The sequence below is a fragment of the Columba livia genome, chromosome 3, assembly GCF_036013475.1.
Source record: "Columba livia isolate bColLiv1 breed racing homer chromosome 3, bColLiv1.pat.W.v2, whole genome shotgun sequence".
Lineage (NCBI taxonomy): Eukaryota > Metazoa > Chordata > Aves > Columbiformes > Columbidae > Columba > Columba livia.
The window spans coordinates 10,499,521-10,524,566 of NC_088604.1; the positions used below are offsets into that span (position 1 = coordinate 10,499,521).

Below are 25,046 nucleotides of genomic sequence, written 5' to 3' on the forward strand. Positions count from 1 at the left end.
GATGCACAGAAAGGAACCTTTTGCAGTTCCAAAAAGCACCAAGTCCTGCACCAGGAAAAGGAATAACCCCACACACCCGTGCACGATGGGGACCAACTAGTGGGAAAGCAGCTTTGCAGAGAAGAACCTGAAGCAAGGAAGGCAATAGTATCCTGGGGCTGTGTTAGGAAAAGAAGGTGCCCAGAAAACTTGTGGAGTCTCCATTCTTGGGGAGATGCAAAACCCAACTGGTCACAATACCATGAGCAACCTGCTGCAGCTGACCCTGGATTGAGTAGAGGCACTGGTCTACCTGGTCTTTGGAAGTCCCTTCCAACGTCATCCATCCCTGAGTCTGAGAATCTGTAAGTGTAGTTTAAAAGTGCTGATATAAAAGATGAAAAATTGAAAATTTGTTTTGTCTGTCCCATGCTTTAGAGTAAAATTCTATCTACCTACCTACACTTGTCCATGTTTTCTGTTCGCCATTTGTGGAAGATTCAGGAGCAGACAGGGTGACCTCTTTTTCTTTTGATGTCTAAACTTCATGTTTGCTTTGGAGCTACATGTCTTTCTAAAATTACACAAGGAAACCAAAAATAAATGTCATCTACTGCACACTATAAAGTACTGAACCAATGTACTGGTGGCAGGGAAGGGAGAAAGAGGATCTGAAAACGTTAAACTTTCTTTCATGTGACACTGACATACACTAAGTGAAAATTATAAGACATTGCTAAATTAAAAGGCACTGGTCACAGTATTGGATTGGATTTCACCTGGAGAATACAGTTCTAGAACATTAATAATATTGCGTTATTATCAAAGATACAGACACAACATACACAGGTTTTTAGGGATTTAATGTAGCGACGCTTGTGCAAAAGCTGTTATAAAAGACAATAATTTTGTATATTTAAAATGGTTGAAGCAGAAAGAATTTTAATTTACTATCTGCTGAGGGACTAAAACCAAAACATTACCACAGCAGGTCTTTGCTGTATTTTGACCTCAGGGGAAAAGTAGTTGGTTGCATCAATAATAAGCATGAAAAAGTGCAGAAAGGTGCTTGGAAAGTCTGCCAGTTTCTAGTGGTTTAGGTTTCACTGTCTCCCTCTAACTCTGCATATGGGACTATGATTGCTTAGTGGGAGACCACGCACAGGTAATCATAAATAACAGTTCAGAATAAAATCCACTGTTCTGCAAAGGCTAAGCAGGGAAGTGATTCACCGGGCACAGGCAACTGTTAGTGCTAGAGATGACTTTTCGCAACAGAATGAATTCTATACTTGAGCTGAAACCTGCACCTCCTGAAACAAAAGAAAATCTCTAATGAAGACTCTTAGCCAAACCTTGGTGTGATTTATGACTTACAGTTCCCATGGTCAGTTTTAGACAGCAGAGGAAAGCAAAGGAAAAAAAAAATTAGTTGACTAATTTTCCAATGTGTTTATAAATGGAATTTACTTTCACGAAATTCTGTGTTTTATTTCATATTACAGTTTGCAGCTATTAAATATGAGGCAGTTGCTGTGTGAGTTGTTCCAGTACACACAGCTGCATTAACAGCTAACTACAAATACATTTTACACTAGTGAGTACTTTCAAAAACCAAATGTCTCTACAGGAAGTTTTACCAGCAACCTTTTTTTCATGTATTTACGCAGTTACAGCTCATTCTGTATGTTACTTTCCACACATATGCTCCTTTTTTCTGTCTCTGCTGCCTGAAAACTATTTCCACTACCCTGTGGGGCAAGATTAACAAAGACACTACCATCTGTTCCTCAACAGAATTTGCTATCATATAACTGTTGACATGTAAAGAGTATTTTATATTTTGCTTGGATGTTAATTGTGCTTTCTTTGGATTAAGTATTTTAAACTGAACTATGAAAATAGCCTTAAATATATAGGTCATAGCAATTATTGTGTTATTTACATTACTAAACAAGTACGCAACAGATGGCCTCCAGGGTCCTGGCCAGAAGAACCTATCTCCTGCAGATTTATTTGGTGCTTGGAGATACTACCAACTAACTCCTCGAGCCCGTTTCAATGTCATTGTGCCTCTCATTTGCTGCCAGCAAAAATAGTCCAGGCTTGTGTTTGTTTCAACACCAATATTTCTCGTGGCCTTTCTGGTACGTGGCTATCGGAAAGGTTCCTACTTGGGCCTTGTCAGAGAGGCCATGGCCCTGCACCTAAATGAAACAGCACCAGGGACCCTTAACTAGACAAGGGGCCACAGTCTGGCCACATCTACACTTCTTAGTACTTGGCCCAAGTCTCCTTTTGGACCTGGGGGTTACCACTGTGGCCATTAAGCATAATGATTATATTGTGAAGGGGTTTTTCTCATTTATAAGGGCCTGAAAAACATAAAGACTGTATTGCAGCCCTCCACTGAGATTTCTCTATTTCATGAAACCAAGCGTGTGTGCTGCATCAGAGTATGCAATGGTTGAGAGGGCAGAGCCTGTTACAGCAGCTTTGGAAGACCACGTGAGGTAAAAAAGGCCAAGTCCGGCACAGCCTTCTCCATCCAGCTTACTAAATGTGGCTCCTGGTTCAAGCCTGTACCCTGAACTGCACCCAGGATTGTTCACAAGGGTGTTCATGGGCCCAAACCATGCCAGAAAACGGGTTAAGAGCTAACAGTCTGGACAGTGGTTTAGTGCTGAAGGATACTCACCGGTCCTGTTTTATTTAGCAGTAAAAACATAACCAGGGAAGCATCTGGAGCACAAGTGTGATGAGGAGTGGCTGAGGGACCTGGGGCTGTTTATCCTGGAGAAAAGGAGGCTGAGGGGAGACCTTCTTGCCGTCTACAACTACCTGAAATGAGGTTGTAGCATGGAGAGGGTTGGTCTCTCCTCCCAAGTAACAAGTGACAGGATGAGACAAAATGGCCTCAAGTTGCACCAGGAGAGGTTTAGGTTGGATATAAGGAAAAATTTCTTCCCGGAAGGGGTTGTCGGGCATTGGAACAGGCTGCCCAGGGAAGTGGTGGAGTCACCATCCCTGGAGGGGTTTAAAAGATGTGTAGATGAGGTTCTAAGGGACATGGTTTAGTGCCAGTGTAAGGTTAATGTTTGGACTCAATGATCTTGAGGGTCTCTTCCAACCAAAATTATTCTATAATTCTATTCTGTAACATGTAAAATACTCAGGAAGATCTAACCTTATTAAGCACTACCTCAGGTTTTCATGAAATAAATTCTTTTTTTTTCCCTATCCCTAGTTTAAACTGGCCCTACTTACTCCATTCAACCCGTGACCTAACAAAACATGAAGCCACTTGAATCTCACTGTTTTCAAGGGCGTTGTTCATATAACTAAAGTCTAGGCATGCTCAGAAGCTCTGGGACCATCGTTTTAGGTGAGACCATTCACATGCTCCAAGTTTTGTGTTTGCTGTACTCCGGTGTTATATACTTAAGAAAATAATCACATGAGAGGAATATTATATATACGACATATAAAAATATACAACCTCCAATTAACTTGCTTTTCCAAATGCTTGCAGTTCGCTTTTTTAGCCTTATAATACAGGAATAAATACTAAAATATTATCATGAACATACTCAGATGCATAACACAAGGTCTGTATGTCCCCACATGTAAAGGCACAGTAAGCCAATCAAGTCAATTTTTTTTCCATACAGATGTGGAAAAATAACTTTTTCCTACTGAATGTTTCCCTTTCTTACATTAACTACATGTAAAATCAGCTTAGTCTTTGGAAGGAGTTTTTTATTTGCAATCTCTGTTTCAGTTGTTTTGGGAGCTGATAATGCAACTACTTGAAACATTTTGCTGTCTCTAGGCCGTCACTTCTAACTCACAATTTTAAAATCCATGCATGTTCAACTGCTCTGAAATTAAGATAAAAAGTAATTTGCAAACCACAAGGAATTTATTTTACATGCTTCTGAAAGACAGTATTTAGACAAAATGAGTATGCACACAATAACTTAACTGCTCAGTGTGAAATCTACTTCCATGAACAATCTAAGTATTCATATGATCCATGTATATTTTTACAATCTTAAGATCCTGGTATAAAGAGGTTTGAGATATTTAATACTGAGGGAGTGAATAGTTCAACTGAAAAATCTACTCAGGATGCAAATGTTGCAATCTATTGTTTGCCTTCCCTGTGCAGTCAAATTTCTCCATTTACCTAGTACAGTGTGAGTTCAAAGAATAGGAAAAACAATAATAATTTTAAAAAGGGAAACAGAATTGTAAATAAATAAAAATTGTCATGGAAGCTGGACATAAAGATGCACAGAGACAGTTATTTTTCTCTCACTGATTAAACAGGTAATTTAAAATATTAGCAACACAAACAGCAGTATATCAGTGTCCTGTGACAGGTCCAGTTTATCTCTATTGTAATTCTGCTTTTGGGAAACTGTTTCCAAAAATGCTGTGCTTTAGCAACATTAAGACTAATGTTTTAACTATAACAGAATCACTGAATTCTTGTATCTTGACTATAGGCTACTCTTACATCATCACCTTTCTCTTAATCACCTTTAATTTATTTCATTAATTTCTGTGAGTGCATCAAAGAGGAGCCACATAGACCAGAACCATCTTTTCATTGCATTCAAAGCACGAGAAAATAGAAGAAACAAAGAGCTCGAGGGTAAAGGCATTTATATGAATTGGTGAGTATTAAGATGTCTGTTTTTCATATTTGCAGAAAACTTACTGAAAACAGTACATCAGTAGGTGTGTCTTATCGATATGGATATATGCATTCATATATAATGTCTCACTTTACTGCTAAACTTAAAAAATATGCAAACAGAAACTAGAAACAATTTGTGATCTCCTGCAAATGCATTCTCTAGGTGGAATGATGGTGCTTGACTGGAAGTCTTTGATTCCTACTTCATACCCAGAAACTTGGCTTAAGAATTGAGTTCATAAATTGGGGAGCTGGTGTTTTTAAGGCAGTAAGGACATTTCTTCCCTTATGTGAGGATGTAAGTCATAGAAATACATACCTAAAAATCAATTATGGCGATAAAAGGAATAATTGCCTAATGTCACAGTTAAGTACACAGGAACTAGGGCAAGTGATGAGTGAAGACAATGGGCTACTAAGCAAAAGATATGTTGCCCTCAAAATATCTGCACCACCTGCTTCATTTACTTCTTAAATCCCACCACTAGATTATTGATTCTTTAGCATAGATGTTGGTTTGATTAACCTCTATTTTTGTTACACCCAGATGAACTAGAGGTCTGTAATCTATAAAGTTACTGTATTATTCAGAAACATTAATTCACAAAGAACACCTACCAAAAGAGCACAGTACAAATATCAAGGCAGAAAACAAACCAACAAATAGCTATCTTATGCTAAATTATTATTAGTAGTAGTATTAAAGTTAATGGTGCATATAAGCAAATTCTTGAGCAATGCAAATGCATCACAGCACCTTGTTAGAACAAAACGCACGAGATGCTTTAGGCCACCCCTATGCCATATGTGCCCAGCGGAAGGGTTTGTCATGCAGTCCCTTCCCCAGTGTAAACCACTATGAAAATTCACACTGATCAGCTATTTTATGGTCTCACTTAAGAAACTAAAAGTCACCAAGTACCTGCCCTCTACAAACATATACCAAACCACACATAACTTTATGGCTTACACTCCTGTGAGGAAATCAATCTCAGCTATTCAAATAAATCTAAGAAAATAAGGCTAGCCAATTCAAAACATAGCAACTGATAAACAGAATATCGGCATGATCATACTGGCAGTGACCATTCAGACGCTTTCCTCGCACTTTCTGTCATATGCCCTCATCACAGCTAAGCAATCAGATCACAAATCGCTGTGCAAAAGCCTAATAGTTGATCCTCTGGCAAAGAGGCAAAGCCAGCAACCTCAGAATTTGCATCTAAGCCTTGCATTTTATGCTATTTTTACTAATATTTTTAAGTGGGGAACCCAAATACCAAAACACGGAAATGATTTATTAAACACAGAAATTAATGTGTAAAACCCAGGAAAGAGCTGTGGAATTCCGATTCCTTCAAACATTCATTCAGAACACACCATGGCAGTAGAAAAGTGAAAGAAAGTATTTTTTGTGACTTCACTGCAGGAACTTCACAACTCCAGTTCACGTCAGATGTAATACACACGGTCATTATTTTAATATTCACCCATGCGCTTACCTGCTGCTGACAAGTTTTATAATAAAACAGTTTAATAAAACGGTGTACTCTGATCGACAGTACCTCAAGCAACTAGGTGGCCCTTTGATCTTTTAAACGCACATTAGTATGAGTTCTGGAATAAGAAATGGGCTGCAGGACTTGGCATGAATTTCAGAAAAAGCAACGTTAGCTGAAAATAGGAACCTGAAATGTCTCTGATAGCATCGGATAGACAAGGAAAGACCAAGGAAATTGGGCTGTTTCCCTGGAACAACCTCCAGAAGACTGATGGCTCCTGGGGCTTCCTGAGCCTTTAAGCAGCATCTTCATGTTTAATAGCCACTGATGGATTTGCCTTCCATAAATCTGCCTTATCTTTTTGCAAACCCTTGCAAACGTTTAGGAATCTGTGATATTTCCAACAAAATTTAACACTACATTAAAATACTTCTTGTTTTGAAATTGCTGCCTATCAACTTAATTTGCTTTTCCCAGTTTCACATTAGAAAAAACAATGAGGAATCACTGTCCACGCAACTCAGTTTCACACACCACTGTACAGGCTTTTGCCATTATTTCCCCAGCCTCCTTCTCCCATCAGTTTGTCTTCAGACTTCCATTTTATTTAGTGCTCTCCATATGAAAAGAATTTCAGACTCATGAAAAGCTTTGGCACATTTTTCAACACCTATTGCAGCTTTTTGTACCCTTTCTGAGAGATGGGAACTGCTAGAGCTGCAGACCCTGTCCAAGCAGAGAGAGAATTATGGTGTCCATTTCCAAGTGGTTACCAAATCTTACTTGATTTTGACCACTGCCAAGCACAAACCACTGAGATTTCATGGAGCATCTGTTGTTACTCCAAGGTCTCACACATGAAGAGCAATCATTTGCTTAGAGGCTTTTCTTCTGCTTAAACAGTTTTATCTCACTTGTCAACACATTATAATTTTACTGCTCTATCAGTAGCAATTCAGAGGTCCTTCTGCAACCTGACTTATTTTTACTAACCTGAATAACTCAGTATGAACAACAGATTTCACAGCTCCACTATCCACCCCCATTTCCAGGCTGCTCATGACTACATTGAACAGTACTGATTTTCACACAAATTCCTGTACAACTCTACGTGTTACGCCAACCAGTTGAAAAAGCTGGTGATCTATTCCTACCTTTTCTTCCCTATCTTTTCACTGGGTATCCATCCATCTGGAGGTCATAATCTTTATCCCACGACAGCTGAGTCTTCTTAGAAGCTTTGACAAAAGCTCTTGCCCAACACCTTTTGGAAATCCAGGGTCATCAATGTGGATTGCCTTAGCTAAGTGTGGTCACTTGGCTCGTCCAAAGACTCCCACTGATTCCAAGGCACAATGTCCCTCCATATATAACAATGCTGATGTTTCTCTGGTACATCATATTTATTCCTGTTCCACTTGCTTTTGACTTTGTTATTCCTTCAACCAATTTGATCATCATGCGCATCAACCTTGGGGGATCCTCTTGGTTGCTTGGATGCTTTGATCCTTGGATGCTTTGGTTCTGGCCCTCCAACACCATCTCTAGCACATGGGTACACATCCTGTTCAGCACTCCAACTGTTTCATACCTGAATCCCTCTGTAACTACTGGATAAACACCATATGACTGTCCAAATTTCCTATTATTATATTTATTTTCTTTTTTACCTTATTCCACAACTTCCAACTGGAAACAGCTCCTCCAACACATTTCTCAAAAGAGCAGCATTTGAGCATGAAAACCTCCCTAAGGTCCTCTAACAAACACAGAGTTTAGGTTTTTCATTAGTGTTATTTTCCCAGAGCTCCTTCCACACCTCATTGCAACTCCATGGCACGAACTTGCAGGATTTTGCAAGCTGACCCCCAAAACTTGTGTTGTTTTTGAGCCTTCTTTACCATGGTGTTCTAATCCAGGTGCTCAGGTCCAGTCTCCTCATTTAAATGCAACTTGAAACACTTTAAATGATGACAGTGTGCTCCTGCTACACCCTTCTCTGCATCTTTACAAGCACCTCAGCTTATTTTACTTTTCTCAACACTACGTTTTTTCGTTTTCATTGCCAGAATTCCCGAAGAAACCGTAAGGTTTGGCCAAGCGTGAATGACAGAAACTGAAGGAAACCCCCAGGACATGCGGCTCGGGGGAGCTCAGCTCTTGCTCCCACCTTTCCTTGCCGGGCGGCGGACACCGGCGGCTGGGGCGGACACCGGCGGCTGGGGCGGACACCGGCGGCTGGGGCGGACACTGGCTCCCACTTCGGAACGGCCGCCCGGTTGCCCCAGGGCTCAGGCCGGCAGGCAGGGGCGGCGCTGCCCGGGATGTCCGCCCGGGAAGGGCTGTCTCCCCGCCTCGGGAGAAGCCGCACGCTGGCGGCAGGAGGCGGGGCCGGCCTCAGCCCACCCCGCTCGGCCCAGGCGGAAGGAGCGGCCCCGCCGCACCCGCCTCCTCCTCCCACCGCCGCCCTGCGCGGCCTCGCCGGCTGCTTCCGCCCGGCTTTGGCAGACTCCGCTGGCCCCGGCTGCCGCCTCTCCGCCGCTATGCTGGGTGTCGGGGAGCCCGCCAAGGGGGAAGGTACGTGCCGGCCGTGTCGCTCCCCTCCCCGCCGCCTCGGGGCACAGCGTGGAGGGCGGGCGGTGGGCCGGGGTGGCGGGGACCTCCCTTTCCATCCCCTCCCTTCCCGGTGTCGGGTCTCCGTGTCGTGCAGCGATCGGCCCTGGGCCTCGCCGAGCCGGTTCCCAGGGGTTGGGGCGGTGCCCGCGGGCCGGGGCTCAGTGTCCCCCAGCCCTTATGTAACGACCCGGCAGGAATCAGGTTGATACACTCGTGTTCCACTGAATAGCGTTGGCGATTTCTAGGCGTGACGTTCAGGGTGGAACAGCACATCCCATGCAGTAAGCAGTGCTTCGTGTGTGCTCCCTTGGCTTGTTTTTCCATGGATTAGAAGGAGAATTCAAGAAACAAGACCTGTGCGGCGTCTACTTTTCCAGAAAATAGATGCGGTGATGCCACTTGTGGTGTTTGTTTTATGTCGGTACTTGTTCCTGTGACACATCTCTTCGAGCTCACTGATGCTCATTATCTAAGCAGCAAGTTATAAAACAGATAGGAAGAAAACATCTGTAGCCTGAAGGGCCTATAAATCAGGCATATAAGTTTATGAATGCTTAGAAGTTAAAAGTGAGGATGAAATTTGTAAGCGAAAAGAAGCGCCTTTTAATAAAGAAATAATTAGTTTGGAAAATGCACCTGGACACCTTCGTGTGTAACCTCATCGAGGTGTTCCTGCTCTGGTGGGGAGATTGGACTAGATGATCTTTCGAGGTCCCTTCCAATCCCTAACATTACGTGATTCTGTGAAAAGCAGAGTCTAGCAGACGTACACACCCTCCTTCAGGAACCCTCTGTCAGGTTTGTTCTGGCCGCAGAGCATCGTTATTGTCAGTACGTACACGCTGGAAGGTGGCAGCTGCGAAAGAGAACAACCGTCTGTGCCAGGAGGTGAGCAGCAGGTTCGGGAAGCACTGTGAAACAGTGATGTGGTGACAGAAATGATGGTAATGATGAAGCACTGTTGAGGTGTGACAGTTGTTGAGGGCTTTCTTACTCGTAGGTTTTTTGTTATGGTTGCAAAAATGATGAAATAGCTTATTTCCTTGCAACTGAAGTATAATATTAAAGCCCTATCATCAGAAGACTTGAACAGCTTGAATGATGCAGACCCTTATTTTTTAAGGCCCTCTGGGACTTCATGGTATCTAGTTAAGGTCTGAGAGTCTATCTGCATGCAGCTGTTGCAGAATTTGGATATGAATTTGTATTTTATGTGTCACTGAGACTAGAAGCCTTCGATTACTAATTAGGATTATTGTAGTTCCCTGTTGTGGTGCTTGCTTATGATGTCAGTGAGAGAAAGGGTCACGTGTTTACAGAACTCGGTAAGTGACAGCACTAACATTTAACGTTTTCCTTCATAGTGTTACTTCAAGGATTGTATAAAAGGTGTTGAAGTCACTGATCTTTCAAGAATCTTTGACAGTACCCTAAGCAGATGCTTGTGGAAGAGGCAAGCATATATAATTCTTCTTTATCTAGCCCCACTCTGTACATACCCACTCAACCTGCAACGAAGTGCAGCTGGGGAACTTTCTGGAACAGATGCAGTGAAAACTTAAAGTTCCATAATGTATTTCTTCTCCATCAGCTCATCCTTGCCTTGCACCCATGTGGAGCTCTAGTGTTGGCAACATGCAGCCTCAAGTAGTTCTAGGGGTCAAGAGGCACCTCTGTTGGTTTTGAACACACTTGCTACTACTATCTGTTATTCCCTACTTTTTCAATTAGAAGATACATTGATGGGTTGTTACCTATTTATCTGCTTTATGTGTTTCACAAAGGCAATTACAGTAAATTGTGGATTGGTAATGGTAAAACAAAATTTCCAATATGACTGCCAAGCCAAAGAACTGACCGGTAAATTTGACAAGATTTACTCTAAAGCTTCCTAATAGTGCTGTTCTCACTAATTTATTTCCTTATTTATTTATGCTTAATTGATACCTTTGATTTCTTTTAAATTACATTTTTTTTTCTGTTATTGTGATTTATTATAATGAGGGCACCTTGTCTGGGGAAAGGGGTAGCCCCCGTTTTGGCTAATGTCTAGGTTATATTTACTGAGTGTTAGGAGCAGAATTTCAAGGTTTAAGCTTTAGTGGTGTCAGAGTGTGTATAGACAACATGCATGCAGGATATGAAGGACAGGTGGGTTTTGCTTATTTAAACAGGACATGCTCTAAATAGCAGTATAACTATGGTTTTTTTGCTCTTGACAAACCACTGTGTATGACTGTGAATTTTCAGTGAAATGTTTGAGTAAATTTGATTCCAGTTTACGCTTTGGATGATAACGTTAGATGTCCGGTAAGGTTTGTGAACAGGTTACACTGGGGGAAATAAGTAATTCTAAGTAATTCTAGTAAAAGAATATTAATAATAGGAAACATGTAATACGAAAGGTCTCAACAGAGTCTTAAGCTTGAAACAAATTCAAATTTTCACACTGAAGTATTAGCCTGAATACAAAGCTGACTAGAGATATGAACTGTTTATTTACCTGTCTAGAATTGCACAACCGCCCAATGCAGCTGTGCCTAGTGTGGCAAGTGTCTTGTTAATTGGTAGGTAATGCTGATGTGCCAGAACGTGTCTAACCAGAGATGCTACAGCTCCAAGTATGGCAGGATTTCTTTCATCAGTCGGTATCTTCATTTCTTTCCTCAGTATCCCTGCTTTCTCATGCTGCTGCCGGTAACCGTGCTGTTCTTTTGGTTCTTGCCTTCTTCTGTCTCATCTGCTTCTGTTTAGATAGTGTTCCCGTTGTCCTTTGTTCAGACAGGTTTTTTACTCAATTTTAATTCTTATTTTACTAAAAAAAGAAAACCAAACCAACCAACCAACTAGAAGCATGAAAAACCTTGGTACTGATACAAACTTTTTGTGGAAATCTGACCCTCCCTCAATTTTACCTCTCACAAGAAATTGTAGCACAACTTGGAAATAAAATGAGTATCAGGTGATAACTGGGTTATTATTTGCACCTGTGATGAACACAAGCTCTGTTTCTCTATGTATTTGTAGGTAGGGGTGTGTTGTCAGGGTTTGGCAGGATTATTTTGACGGGAGAAGCAAAACGGTGGTTCTTCAGGGGTCACTCTGGTTTTGAGGAACAAGCTAGCGGTGTTTCCAGCATGGTGAATCAATTTAGATCCCCTTGTCACTGGTGTAGGTCCGTGTGTCAAAGCACCAGCCTGTGCAGCCCTTCCTGCAGTACTAACTCTGGGGGTAACTTTGCGGCTACTGCACCACTTTCTCCATCCTGACTGTTCAACTCTCTCTCCCATATACCTGATCTTCAGAATGACAAACATCACCATTGCTTCTTACTGGGAAGGACTTGGACTCCAGGCCTCATATTAATAGCATAGAAAATTGTATTACTGTAGTGACTCAGAAAGGGATCTAATGCTACCTGGTATTCTTTGTAGTCCCTTGTTTATGTCTCTACTTCATTGATTCTCCTGTTTGATTTTCCTTGTCCTTTGCACAGAGCTGCACACGGTCTATTCTTCTGCCTGCGGTGCCTTCCTAACCCGTTTAGGTTAGTCAGTGAATATCAAAATATACAGCTGCTGCAGTAAACATAAGAAGGAGCTGGTAAGCAGCAAACACAGCTTGAGAGATTACTGGAGAATGCTGTTGTGACTAGTAAGTTGGTCCGCTGTAAGTAGGCAATATTTTGACTAATTCTTTTATGTCCTTTTTAGAAAGCAAGAAAACCATCAGTAGCTAGAGAGCCAAGCTGAAGGTGGGATAAACAGTTGATGTAGGAACACATGCAAGTTGAAATAATAGAACAGGAAGAAATGAAAAAAAAAGGTGTTTTGAATACAGAGCACACATTACATCAAAAGAGAAGAATTAACATGGAAATATGGAAAAAAACATGTAAAAGTTAGAGATATATCCATAGGGAGATTCATGCTGAACAGCACAGCGAAGGATGGGGGAAGCCAAATTGAGGGCAGCGTGATGCTAACTGGATTGATGTACATTTTATTTTTGCTTTGCTATCTGCTTCTTGCTAGCATTCATTATTCTCTGTGAGCTCAAGAACAAAGAAAGAATAGTGCTCTACATAGAGTAGTGAATATTATTCTGATAGGTGGTGGAAAAGGAGTTATTTAACACAACATGAAATAGCAATTTCTTTTTACTGCTTTTGCCTGTCATTACTGCTGCTGAAAGATGGAAGTGTCTTCAAATGCTTAACATTTGGGTGTTGTATTTAAATGCATAGATAGTTTACCATTACTTTAAATTTTTGCTTTTTGTTTGTTTTTGAATGTCATCCATATTTGCTGTAGTACTTAAACAGCTGTCCAACACAAGTGGGGCTTGTATTTTTTTTTTTAATGCAGGAGAAATAATAATAGTATAGAACATATGGTTGCACAGCCAAATAGTTCATAGACTTTTTTTTCTTTTGAAAAGGTGCAAAGTTATCATTTTCCCTCGAGACAGTAGGAATCAAATGGCACAGAAGCATCATCTTTGTGTAGTGAGCAAGCATTTTTTCTGAACTATTAGACCACAAGCAAACCTATTTGCATGTGCGTGCTTTTTCTCTCTCAATACCATTTTCAGTTTCTTCTTGTACATCTATCCTTGATTTTCGGGTTCTTTCACTTTTTGCACTATATTCAACTATTTCTCTCCTTGCTGTTGAAGCAATACCCTGTGAAAGGCCATGTATGTTAATTTTTCTCCCATGTAATTCACATACCTGTTCAACTTTGAACATGCTCTGTTTTGAATGGTGGTATGTGCTGAAGTTCGAAGGCCTCTAGTGTTTTTTTTTATCTGTATCCATACATAAGTGTGATGGGCTCCTGTTTGTGAAGTGTAACATTCCCACCTCTGACTCCATCAGGATTTTAACCCAGTCTGTAATCCTGGTGTTGCATTTCAGTTTTGCCCGGTGGCTCCTGAAATACTTAACAGAATACACATTGAAATAAACAATGAACCGAATTGCATGCTTTGCGGACTTTACTGTATTTGTGAGTGTTTTCTCATGCTGTCCACTCCAAACTGTGATTTTTCCCTTTGATTTTCTAGTGGAGAATTTTTGCTTTTTGCTTGATTTTCCTGCAGGCAGCTGGGAAAGTTAATTTACAATATTATCTTGACAGGAGTCTGCTCTTTCTGTGAAATTTGCTGGTTAGAAGAGACCTGGCATAGTTTTCTCCCTGGAAACCCTTTTTAGCATGAAGATATTGTACTGCAACAGCAGCTTTTAATATTTGTAGAAATTCTCTCTTTACTTGACTGAGGTTTTGCTAGCATTGCAATCTAATCTCAGAACATATATTTAAAGTATATTTATTATACCCACCTGTTATTCAGACCCACCGCCTTCTGTTTATTCCTCCATGAGAGTTCAGTTTTAATCTCCTCAAGATTTCCTCTGGGTGCAATACTTTATTTGAAGGGAAAGCTGTGTTCGAAAGTTACTTCATTTGTCTAGTAGATCTTAATACTATGTGCGTATATGAACATTTTTTTTTCCTTTGGGACTAAAAAGTTTTCCAAAATTCCATTTTCTGTTCTGGAAATTACCTGATATTACACCAAAATAAACCATCCTATGTGTTTTCATGCAAATTAAACCATCCTTACTTGTTTAAGCAGCAGTTTTCTTGCTCATTTCTTTTTAGGTCATCAACATGATTAGCTTTGTCATCAGGCTTTTGTATTAATTGGGAAATGAGGGAGTTGCTAGGAGTGTAGCTATCAATGTTTTGTAATCTGTGGGATTACCGACTTTAATTATGCTTATGAAGTTACCTTAAGAAAAACTAACCCAAACAAACCCAGGCAACTCTTTTGTGGCAATTTTCTTGCTGATAGCTCTGAACAGTTCACAACCAGTTTGTGATGTTTTAGCTCATTTGACAATGTGGAAGTTACCTTCTGGGTATGGTTAAATAAGATTGACAGAACATGCTATGTAGGACCTCTTCCACTGTATATTGGAATGTGTTTGATAAAACATATTCCACTTCTAGAGAGAATGTCATGTCTTTTCTTTCTTCTGGGTACGTTTATGGTTGCTGGTGTTGTATGAAGCCTCAGGGGACCCTCAGCCACACCAGGGTAACTTCTCATGAATTGCTCAGGCTTGCATTGGCTCCAGCGCTACATGTTTCTGGGTGTTAAAGCTGCAATGGTAACAAAGGACCATTCGACACAGTAACGGGGGATGTGGGCTCTGCTATTTGAGTACTGGGTCTTTTGAGACCTTTGTGAGAGGAGCATCAGCACAAACGAAAACTGAGGTGTGTGATTGCCAAAGGCAAACAGCCAGGCATAAAACTTGGTGTCTTGATGCCAGAACTCTGATGAAATGTCAGATCCCCTTACAGACTATGTTGAGTGCTGTAGAGCCATAGCTGATGCCTCCAAGCTTGTGACTGCTTTCCTAAAGGTTGCCATTGTGCCTGATTTCCATGGAAGTCTTTCTTTTGCTGTTTCATGCTCTTGAGAGTAGTTTGGAAATAAAGACCAAGAGTGCTCTAATAGTTCTATTATGATAATTAACAAGAGCTCCCTTTTACTTTTGTAGCCATAAGTATACACTGAACTTTTTAAAGCCAAACCACTCAGATGTAAAGATTGGTTAAAAGTTACGATGGGCCTTCCTAATATATTTCCACAGGGTTTTGACCACCCTTTCTTTTAAATAATTTTGTACAAGACTAATGTAGACATGTATCATTGTGGGATCTGAAAATATTCTCTGATTTCTTGTTTCCTTATCCCAGAGCTCTTTCAAATTGTTCATATCAGAGCAAAGCGCCTGTGTTGGAACAAAGTCGATGGGATATCCATCTCTTCCTTATCTGAATCCACAAAATCTGGACCTTTGCAAGATAACGCTTTTTTGACTTGCAAGTCCTATGCTGCTTTACTGAAAAACTGTCTCAGTATATGACTTTATAATATTTGGCGCTGACCACTTGTCCAGTACAAAATTGATACCCAGAAGTTATTTTCCCTGTTTCCATTCTACCAGAACACTACACACTTTCTTGGTGATTGCCACAGCGTTGTTAGCAGTAATGAAATCCAGTTTGGGGATGATACTGTAGCTCCAGTTCTTAAAACTAGATTTCTTCCTGCTTAGGTCTGTGCACAGTCCCCTGTATGGTGTCTCTGTGCAAGGTCCAGAAATGAAAACTGATTCCAGTTTTCATTCTGTACTTGAGGCTTTTATCTTTACAGCTCTAAGCGTGGATAAGCTGTACCGCATTTCCATGCAGTTCACGGATATTTTTGCCCAGTCATCAGTGACATTCTCCTGGCTGTTTTACTGCTTGAGGGAGTGGTGTGGGCAGAATGACACAGGAAAAAACAAAACTAAACAAATTGCAGGCATCAGATTGCTAGGTCATTGAGTGATTACTGAAAAGAATGGTGCAGAGTTGCTTTACTTGTTTTAGACAAAAACAGCCTGCTGGTCTGAGCTGCCTTAGGTTTAGATGTTTGGGTTTTCTTGGGTTATTTCATGTAACTACATTGCTTCGTTTGATGTGTCCATAGTGATAACTTTTTAGCTTTTCTTGTTTTTACAACTAACACCCAACAGTTTTCCTAATTCAGAACTAATATGAAAGGCACTGGCAGGTTCTTTCCATTGTGTGACTTTGACAGAGAATTGTACTGTAAAGTACAATGAAGAAATATTTACATTTTATGTACTATTGCCTGCTGCTCCTACTTTTCTTATACGGAATTGGTCGGGATTTGTGACTGGTGTCACAACAGCCTGCAAAGTCTTTGGCCTACATTTGTTGTTTTTCTGTACAGAATCTGGCATCTGCTGTTTGGCTGTAGTTTGTCTAAAGAAATCCTTGATGAGAACTGGGCAACCTGTGTTGTTCCTCCCACCCCTTGTTCATCTTTGCAGGTTTTCTACCAGGTCGGTCAGTTTGTCCCTGCTAGTTCTTAGCTATGAACATGTTCCTTCCAGTCTGTGAGTCAAGGAGCTTCTGTCAGGTCTGGATGATTCTCTTCTGGGGATAATATTGCAGAAGTTGTTACAACCTTAGCATAGCAGGCAAGTAAAGGGACCTCACTTTCTATTTTTTCAGTTCTTTTTTTGCATTGTGATCTTGAGTTCAATCACATAAGCTCACCAATTAGGTCAATGTTTCTTTTATATTTAAGCTGGTACAGCCAATCCATGGAATACATCTGCTTCAGTTTCCTATGTGTTTGGGGGTTATCTAGTTTAGATTCCTTTTCTCTGACCTATATGCTTAGTTATTGTCATTTACTGTGTTCATGAAGTCCTCTGCATTTGCTAAGGTACTAGAAAAATTGAATTAAACCCTTGTTGCACCTCACCCCTTATCTTCTTCTGGTGTTTTAGGGCCATAAGAATTGTAAACTTTTCATTTATAGAACACTTAAATGTAGTCCATCCTTCTGTTCAGACCAAAGTTATTTTTTTGTTCAGCTGAGACTTAAAAACCTCCAACAAAAAGAGGTTCTGCTGCCTTCTTAGCAATCTCCCACTTCCTTCCAAGCAAGGTTGTTTTTTGTAGTGTCTTAAACTGTCAAGACACAGCTTGTGGCTGTTGCTTCTAGTTTTGCCATCTGCCATTGCAAAGAGAAGTTTGGCCATGCTATCTTTGCAAGTCTCTTTGAGATAGCTCTAGGTTGCTATTCGATTACAGCTTATCCTCTTCTTGGCAGACTGGAAAAAAGCAGAGTTCCTAAAGCTTTTCCTTAGAGCTCATGTGCTCTAGGTTGCTCACTCTCTGGCTGCTCATCTAGTTGACCTTCCTGGGTTTCCCTATGTCCTTCTTGAGCTGGTGGGGTGAACAAAACTGGGCTCAGTATTGCAGAAATGTCCTCAGTTCTGTTTAATAGAAGGGAAGAGTAACTTCCCTCAAACTGCTGGCCAGACCTCTCCAGTTTCAGTTTGAAATTCAGTGGTGAGAATGCATTGTTGTCCTTCAGTTTGGCATCCAGTGTGACAAACATCTTTTTAGCAGGGCTGCTACTCAGCCAGTTACTTCTGAGCTGCTTCTGAAGTGTGGTCTTCTGCTCCAGGTGCAGATCTTTGTGCTTGCCACTGTTGAGCGTCATAAGGGATTTGTTGGCCCAGTCCTAAAGATCCTCAAGGAAACAACCCTCTGAGGTTCTGCTCTGAGTGTATCTAACATCCCAGATGATTCAGCATTGTTTGCATTTTTTGTCTCATAATCCAGGTTTCTGATTATGTTGAGCTTCATAGGCCTCCTGTATTGACCCAAGATGACTTGACTTGTTTGACATTCAGCTGACAGCCAGTAGTTGACTGTCTTTTAAGCTTGTTCATTTGGTTTCAAACTGTGCGAGTCAGTTTATTCAGCCTGCATTTTCTTTGCCTAAAGGAAAATGCAATGGAAGGCAGTGCCAAAAGTCTTCAAAAGGCAATGTGCATTGTATCTACATCTTTTCTTTCTTTCTGTTAGCCAGATATTTTATCACTGCAAGCAATTGCATGGCTTGAGCATGATTTACCATTGGGAAATTGGTTTCCTCTTCTGGGTGAATGTCTTTTCCTTGATGTGATTAGAAGAACACATGGTCCCACAATTCTTTTGAGGACTCAGCTGAGCCAGATCAGCCAGTAGTAACTTTGGTACTCCTTCCTTTTCTTGATTGAAAAGGGCTATGATTTTAGATAGTATTTTTTCCTCTTTTCTTTTTTTTTTTTCTCCATGACAATGGAGATTTGTTGATAAGCAACAGCCTTGCAACTGCATCAACCAATTCTTTTGGCATTTTCAGGCATATCTAGTCCAGTCTCATGAATTCACATACATCCATCTTCTGTAGGTCATCCCTAAACTGTAGTCCAGCTCCTTTCTCAAAAATAGCGAGCTGTGTTAGTTTGCAGAAAGCATTGTCCAGTCCAGCATTGAGTATCACCAAGGCTGGAGATTGCACAGCCTCTCTGGGCAACATCTTCCATCATTTAATAATACTCAATATGCTTTTTGTCTTTGGAATTTCCTTCATTGCAACTTTTGACTGTTGGCCCTTGTTCTTTGGACATACATCCCACGCTTCAGCATCCATATTATCTAACTGACTCTTTTGAATAGGTAGATGTGTTCCTTACACTGAAGAGTTCAAACTGGACACAGCACTCCAGGTGCAGTCTCTCCAATGCCAAGAAGAGGGAGATAATCACACCCCTCAACTTGCTGGCTACTCCTGCTAATGCAGCCTGTGTACGCTTGGCCTTTGTGGTTGCAAGTGCACACTGCTGACTCATTTTCAACTTGTTATCCACTAGCATCTTCTTTGCAAAGCCACTTCCTAGCCTTCAGGCCCATTGGGCTACTGAACTCTAGGTGCAGAACTTTCCATTTGCCCTTGGATGTCATGTGGTTCCTGTTTTTCCAGCCCGTCGAGGTCCCTTTGGGTAGCAGCCCTGCCCTCCAGTGTTTCAGTTAGTGTGTCTTTCTCCTCCTCTCAAGCTGGTATTATGCATCAACCTGCTTAGAGTGTAAACCCATTGTCCAGGTGTTTAATGAAGACATTGAGCAGTATTGGCCCAATATTGATCCTTGAAGGATATTGCTGGTAAGTTAATGGGGTTATTTTGTTGTGGTTTGTTTGTTGTCTTTTTTTGTGTTGTTTCTTTTTTTTTTTTTGTTCCCCAACAGCACGTTATAGTCTGTTTCTCCCCAGCTTAGCTATAAGAATACTATAGGAGACAGTGTAGAAAGCTTTGCTCAAGTTAAGCTAAACAGCATCTAGTGTTCTCCCCTCATCCCCTGAGCCATTCATCTCATCACTGAAGGAAATGAGGTTATTTGCGCATGATGTGCCCTCACCAGATCCATGCAGGGTGTGCTCCCAGTTGCTTTCATGTCCTTGGGTACAACTTTGGGGGGGATTTTCTTTGATAGAAAGAAAGCAGAGAGCAGACATGAGGCTGACTGGCCTGTAGCTCCTTGCACACTCCATCTTGAACATGTGCGCTATCATTGGCTTTTTGCAGTTTGCAGGCACATTCCCCAGTCATTGTGACACATCAAAAAGGACAGAGTGGCCTGACAGTGACCCTGGTCATGAGCTTCAGTGGTTCTTTTGCTTTTACTTTGGTTCCACCACTGTTTTATGCAAATGATCTTTGCCTTTGTGGTTACCATTGCATCTCTTGCTGTAGATTGGGTGCGCCAACCTCTTCGGCCTGCCTGGTGATTGGATAGTTTGTACACTGAGCCTCAACTGACTGACTCTGATTACATTATGTGGTGCTAGACTGAGTTTATGACAATTCTCTCATTAAACACTATTTTGGATGCAAATCACAAATTTTGCCATTCCCAAGTTATCTTTCAAATAAAATGTTAAGTCCAAGGAATAGTGTAGGATGCAGCAGTTAATACCCTATCAGAACAGCTGCATAAATAATGAAGCACAACATATGCAAAGGAATCTTGGTTTTACTCTCAGCATTTTACTTTGGAGTCAGTTGAACCAAAGGTTCATGAAACTTAGTCTCATGGCAGAAGTAATCTGCTCGCTGTGGGTAACTCTGTTTCCAGATACTCTTATCTGAAACAATGACAGTAGGTGGAGTCCAGATCAGTAATATGAAGCCTAAATATATGTGTTGGTTTGTAAGTGCAAGTGTATGTCTAAGGTCTCATTATAGGCTTTGCTAACTGGGGGGTGTTTTCTCTCATCGGGGGGTTAGAAACCTACTGACTGGTCCCACGGTTATTCACCAATCAGTCCGTGTGCTGTTGCCCAGACCGTGGTATCCTGTAATAGCAATTTGCTTTCAGGTAGACACCCACAGTAAGGGTGTGTTCATCTAGTGCTAAAGCTCTATGCTGTAAGTTTAAGCATTCTAGTGGAAGTTTTGTTACTACAATAAGTGCTGTTGACAGAAGCTGCCTTTCTCATAATATTTTTCCACCTATGTTTTAGAGGATTAATGGGTAGGGGTTGGAGAGAATGAAGAAAATATTGCATGGGATGTAACGAGGCCTGATTTCCTACATAGTTGCATCTCTCGCTGTATTACTTTGTGATGAAACTCCCACTGCTCAGGTTTGTGGTTCCGTCTTCTGCTTGGCTTCTTGCTCCAGTGGTGCAAACTGTGCCCTCCCGCCAGCTGGCTGAGCTGGTCAAAGTCTCGTCTCTCAAGAGCCCTGTCCCTCAAATGTGTTTGGAAATTGAAAGCCCTTCTTAAGATATTTCTACAGGAGACGCAGACAATTCATGCCAAAGATAAATGCAGTAATGGAAATACAGTTCTTCAATGCTTCGTGTATGAAGAGGGAAGGAGATTCAGAGGTATTTTTGGGTGTTATTGATTTCGTCTTAAAACAGGTCTGAATAGTATACTAGGAGTATATCTCCCATCTTTTCTCTGTTTTTTCAGTCCATTTTTCTTACTAAAGGCTATAAAGTTATAGATTAAAACCCCAACAATAAATAAAATCCCTCAGATATTATATAGAGTTAGTACTAGGAAACCTTTTAGGATTGTTTCAGGCAGCTTTTCAGAAAACCTTTTGTTCTCTAGTGTGCAGTCCTGCTTTTCAGGTACTGCAACATTGTGCATATTAGGAATTAGAAGTTAAGATAAACTGAAAGCTGGACAAAAGCTCCTACAAGAGTCTGTTTGAACCTGAAAAGCCTACCATTCCAGTTGCAGTTGCTGCTTGGAATGAGGATATGTCAGTGGGATTTCCTTTTGGAGTTGTTCAGTGAAATCAATTCAAAATGATACTTTACAACTAATTTTATTGGTTCCTGATCAGAAACTTTGTATAAAACCGGGTAAGAACTTGTTAACTTTTGCTTTTTGGATTGTAAACACCTCAGAAAAAGGATGACATGCAAAATGTTTACTTTAGTTGTTGACGTAACTGGGTTTCTCTGTCAGAGCTGTTCTTGAGCTCTTTCAGCTTTGAATAATGAAGAAATGAAAGCAGGAATAATGCATTGCAAAATATACCTAATTATAGTTCCACAATATTCAGTTGTCATTACTTCAGTTACTTATGTTCCAGTCACTGTAAGTTAAAGGTGATAATGTGATGAATAAAGAAGTAGTAAAGATGTCTACTTTGGCATTACATGTAGTTTTTCCAGGGGTGAAGTAGGGAGCTAGGGAGAAAAGCTTTATCCAGAGAACTGCTCTGAAAGTATTAAACAACATTTCTCCCTTCTCTCCAGAAGCATTTTCTGTTTGCATGATAGTAGATTTTTTTTTTAATGTACTTTTTGTTAGTTCAAAATAGAGCACGATCTGTGTATTCTGGATTGCCTGTTGTTTTAACTTCACGTGACAGCTTCATTTGGAGCTGTTCCTTTCAAGTTGTCCAGAATTTCCCAGTGACTATATGTGAAGGTCGTGCTGCCCCACCTCATGGTCCTGCAAACCTGGTAGATCTTAGGCTCTAGTGTACATGCCTTAAACTTCACAAACTGAATAGGAAATAGAATTTGGACCCTTGTACCCAGAAATGAATGGTTCTTTTTCACCTAGCAAAAAACACTTGAAAGGCCTAATGTTATCCTTAACTAGACGCTTTTGATGTTTTAAAGATAGCGGTGGTATGCAACAATATTCAGTTTTATTGTAATGTTATATTTTTTTGCATGGTATTTGATCATATGTTCATTTTGTTTGAATTATTTACCCTTATTCTGTGTGCTGATGGATTGCTGCTATTTACATTATGCACAAAATAGTGATTTTTGAGCTTGGGAAAGATCGTTTTAAATAACACTAAAGGTCGTTGCATTTTTGTCAATTAATTTCAAATGAGACTTACTAAAAAGTTTTCCTGCTCTGGTTGAGCGTGAAGTCCTTGAGAGTTATTTTTGCAAATTGCTGGCCTAAAATAATGGGATTTTTTTGTTTACTATCTCATTATGCTTTTTTCTTTGCATAATATATTTCAGTCAACTTTCAGGGTGTACTAGATAGAGGCACTAAAGACTCATCTTTTAGATTAGTCATTAGACTTAATCTTTTCATTTTTCCCCCACTTGTGTGTGACTTTAATTACAATTTTATTACATTTGAAACAGTTAAGCTGGGCAGCCTTTTTCATTATAGATGGCCATGTATTGGATCAAGAATGCATAGTCATTCCCATAATAATTTAACCAAGTTTTGGAACTGTTTAAGACAGATATTTTGCTTCAGAAGCCTGAAATGTGGTTCTTATAAGACTGTTAATATTTTGTAGAGCTTCAGTAGCCCTTGAGGTTGATAGAAGCAGCTTTCCGGACTTACCAAGGCCTGGTCCGTGTTCCAGGGTTTGCCCGTGTGTGTTCATGACCTGACAAGGACAGGCCTCTGATTCTGCATTTGGAAACTGCACCTGTGTTTGCACATGGGGAATGGTTATTTTGCCACATGCTTGTGTGCGTTGTAGTTCATCTTGATGACATTTTAATCCATAAGTAATCACCTGATGAAGTGGCCTTTTTTGTACTGAAGGAAAGATAAGGGCGTTGGGTCAATCAGCCAGTTCCAAAGTGCTGGCCTATTAGGACATGATGATTACATATGAGATAAATAAATGAACTGGTGAAAATGCCTTGTTTGTTTGGCAACATACTGTTTTATTTCCCATTACTGTATTCAGATAATGAAATCATTTAAGAAGTTATAAAGGTTAGCATAAATATTTGCGTAGCTGGTGGAATCTTGATTCACTTTGACTGACAAAGGCTCCTCTAATCCTTTGAAAACTTCTAGAGAAGTAGGTTATGCTGCACTCAAAATGAGGAGCCCACCTCGTGCTGGAAGGCAATCTAGTAATTAGCATGTTCGTTCTGGCCTTTGGTATTTTCTTTGGGGTTTTATTTTGGTTGTTTTTTGTTGGGGTTTTTTGGTGGTAGTTTTTAAGCGATGCTGTGCTCCCGTAGTTGAGGAGCACAGAATTACAAAGGTGTTAATGAAGTAGTTTTGTTTGTTTGGTGGGTTTTTTCTTTTGTTTGCCTTCGGATAGGTTTCAACTGGATCTTTTCAGTGTGAATAAGAAATTAATAATCATTTGTGTCTAAGGTAGAATAGATTTTATTGTCCAGTTCCTCGCTATATATTTCTGTGACAAAACCTGAGAGGTGCTTTACCACATATAATAGTAACATATATCAACTTTTATAACCTATTCAAACATCAAATATTGAGTTGCGCCTCTGTTTATTGGAGATAATAGCTCTTGGGGGAGGGCAGTTTGGGGTTTTTTTACAACTATTCTATGGGAAGTTACAATAGTAAAGAATAAGCTATGTAAATATTGGCTGGTCCATTATAACAGTATCTTATTCTGTCTAACAGCAAACATGAGGTCGGCGTCAGAAGAGCCAGTCCCATTACATGAAGAATTTATCTATTGTTGTGGAGCTGCTACCCATGTCTTAAAGTGTGGGCCCTGGAAAGACCTCTCAAAAGATGAAAGTAAAAATCTGCCCAGGCTCTTATTCATGATTATTCCTGGTAAGGGTCTTTTTTTTGTTTAAGTCTAAAAATGCCACGACTGGAAAGTAGATATTCAGTTTAAAAAATAGTTATGTTGTAGAATTTGGCCTGTGCATATGGCCAAAAAATCAACAGCATTGCAATGGTGAAATTTCTGTGTTATATTTGATTGCTACTGTTATCTGCATTCGTAACACTGCTGTGAGGTAAAAGTGAGAACTTAGGATGTCTTCCTCATTTACTCTGTGTTGATGGTTTAATTATAGCATTGCAGGATCTTTTTCCTCCATTACTCTCCTTCCATTTGTTTCATGCATGTTGAAGTGGTGCTGCAATGTCAGCTGTGTGCCAAATGAAAGATGAAAGTTACAATATTTGAGGGGAAAATTCTGGATACAGTAGTTTTTTTAAAGTTGGAGGGGTTTTTTATAGTAAATGGTTTTTAACTTAGATGTTTGTACACTAATTTTTATGATGAGCCTCTGGAACTCAAGCAGTGTCATATAGTTCTAAATTGTATTTAAATCTGGTCATCTTAAAGCGAAAGCTCTAAGCTTGCACTTAGCATATGTTAAAATTAATGGAGAAGCCCTGAATTCATTGGAGTCTGCCAGTGAACTGTAGGAGTTCTGCCATTAGCAAAAGCAGAGCTTGAACCCACTCAAGCACAGATATTTTGACTCTTTCACTGTCTTAGAGTTTGCGGATTTCTAATGCTTCCTATAGTTTATTTGAATGTTTCGGAGACTACTGTTTCTTCTTAGTGGTGCGA

At 40.4% G+C, this 25,046-nt stretch overlaps 1 protein-coding gene across 2 annotated transcripts in view; it reads left to right on the forward strand.

Annotated features, from left to right (window-relative positions):
• Window positions 1-8,470: 8,470 nt before the first annotated feature.
• Window positions 8,471-25,046, forward strand: part of LDAH (lipid droplet associated hydrolase) — a 125,006-nt gene continuing 108,430 nt past the window's right edge. Inside the window, exons 1-2 of one of the 2 annotated variants that reach the window (XM_065055785.1) lie at window positions 8,471-8,763; window positions 24,134-24,292. In XM_065055785.1, the coding sequence (XP_064911857.1) occupies window positions 8,511-8,763; window positions 24,134-24,292 (412 nt within the window). In that variant the 5' untranslated portion in view covers window positions 8,471-8,510. The remainder of the gene's footprint in view (window positions 8,764-24,133; window positions 24,293-25,046) is intronic. The other variant, XM_065055784.1, reaches the window with a different exon arrangement.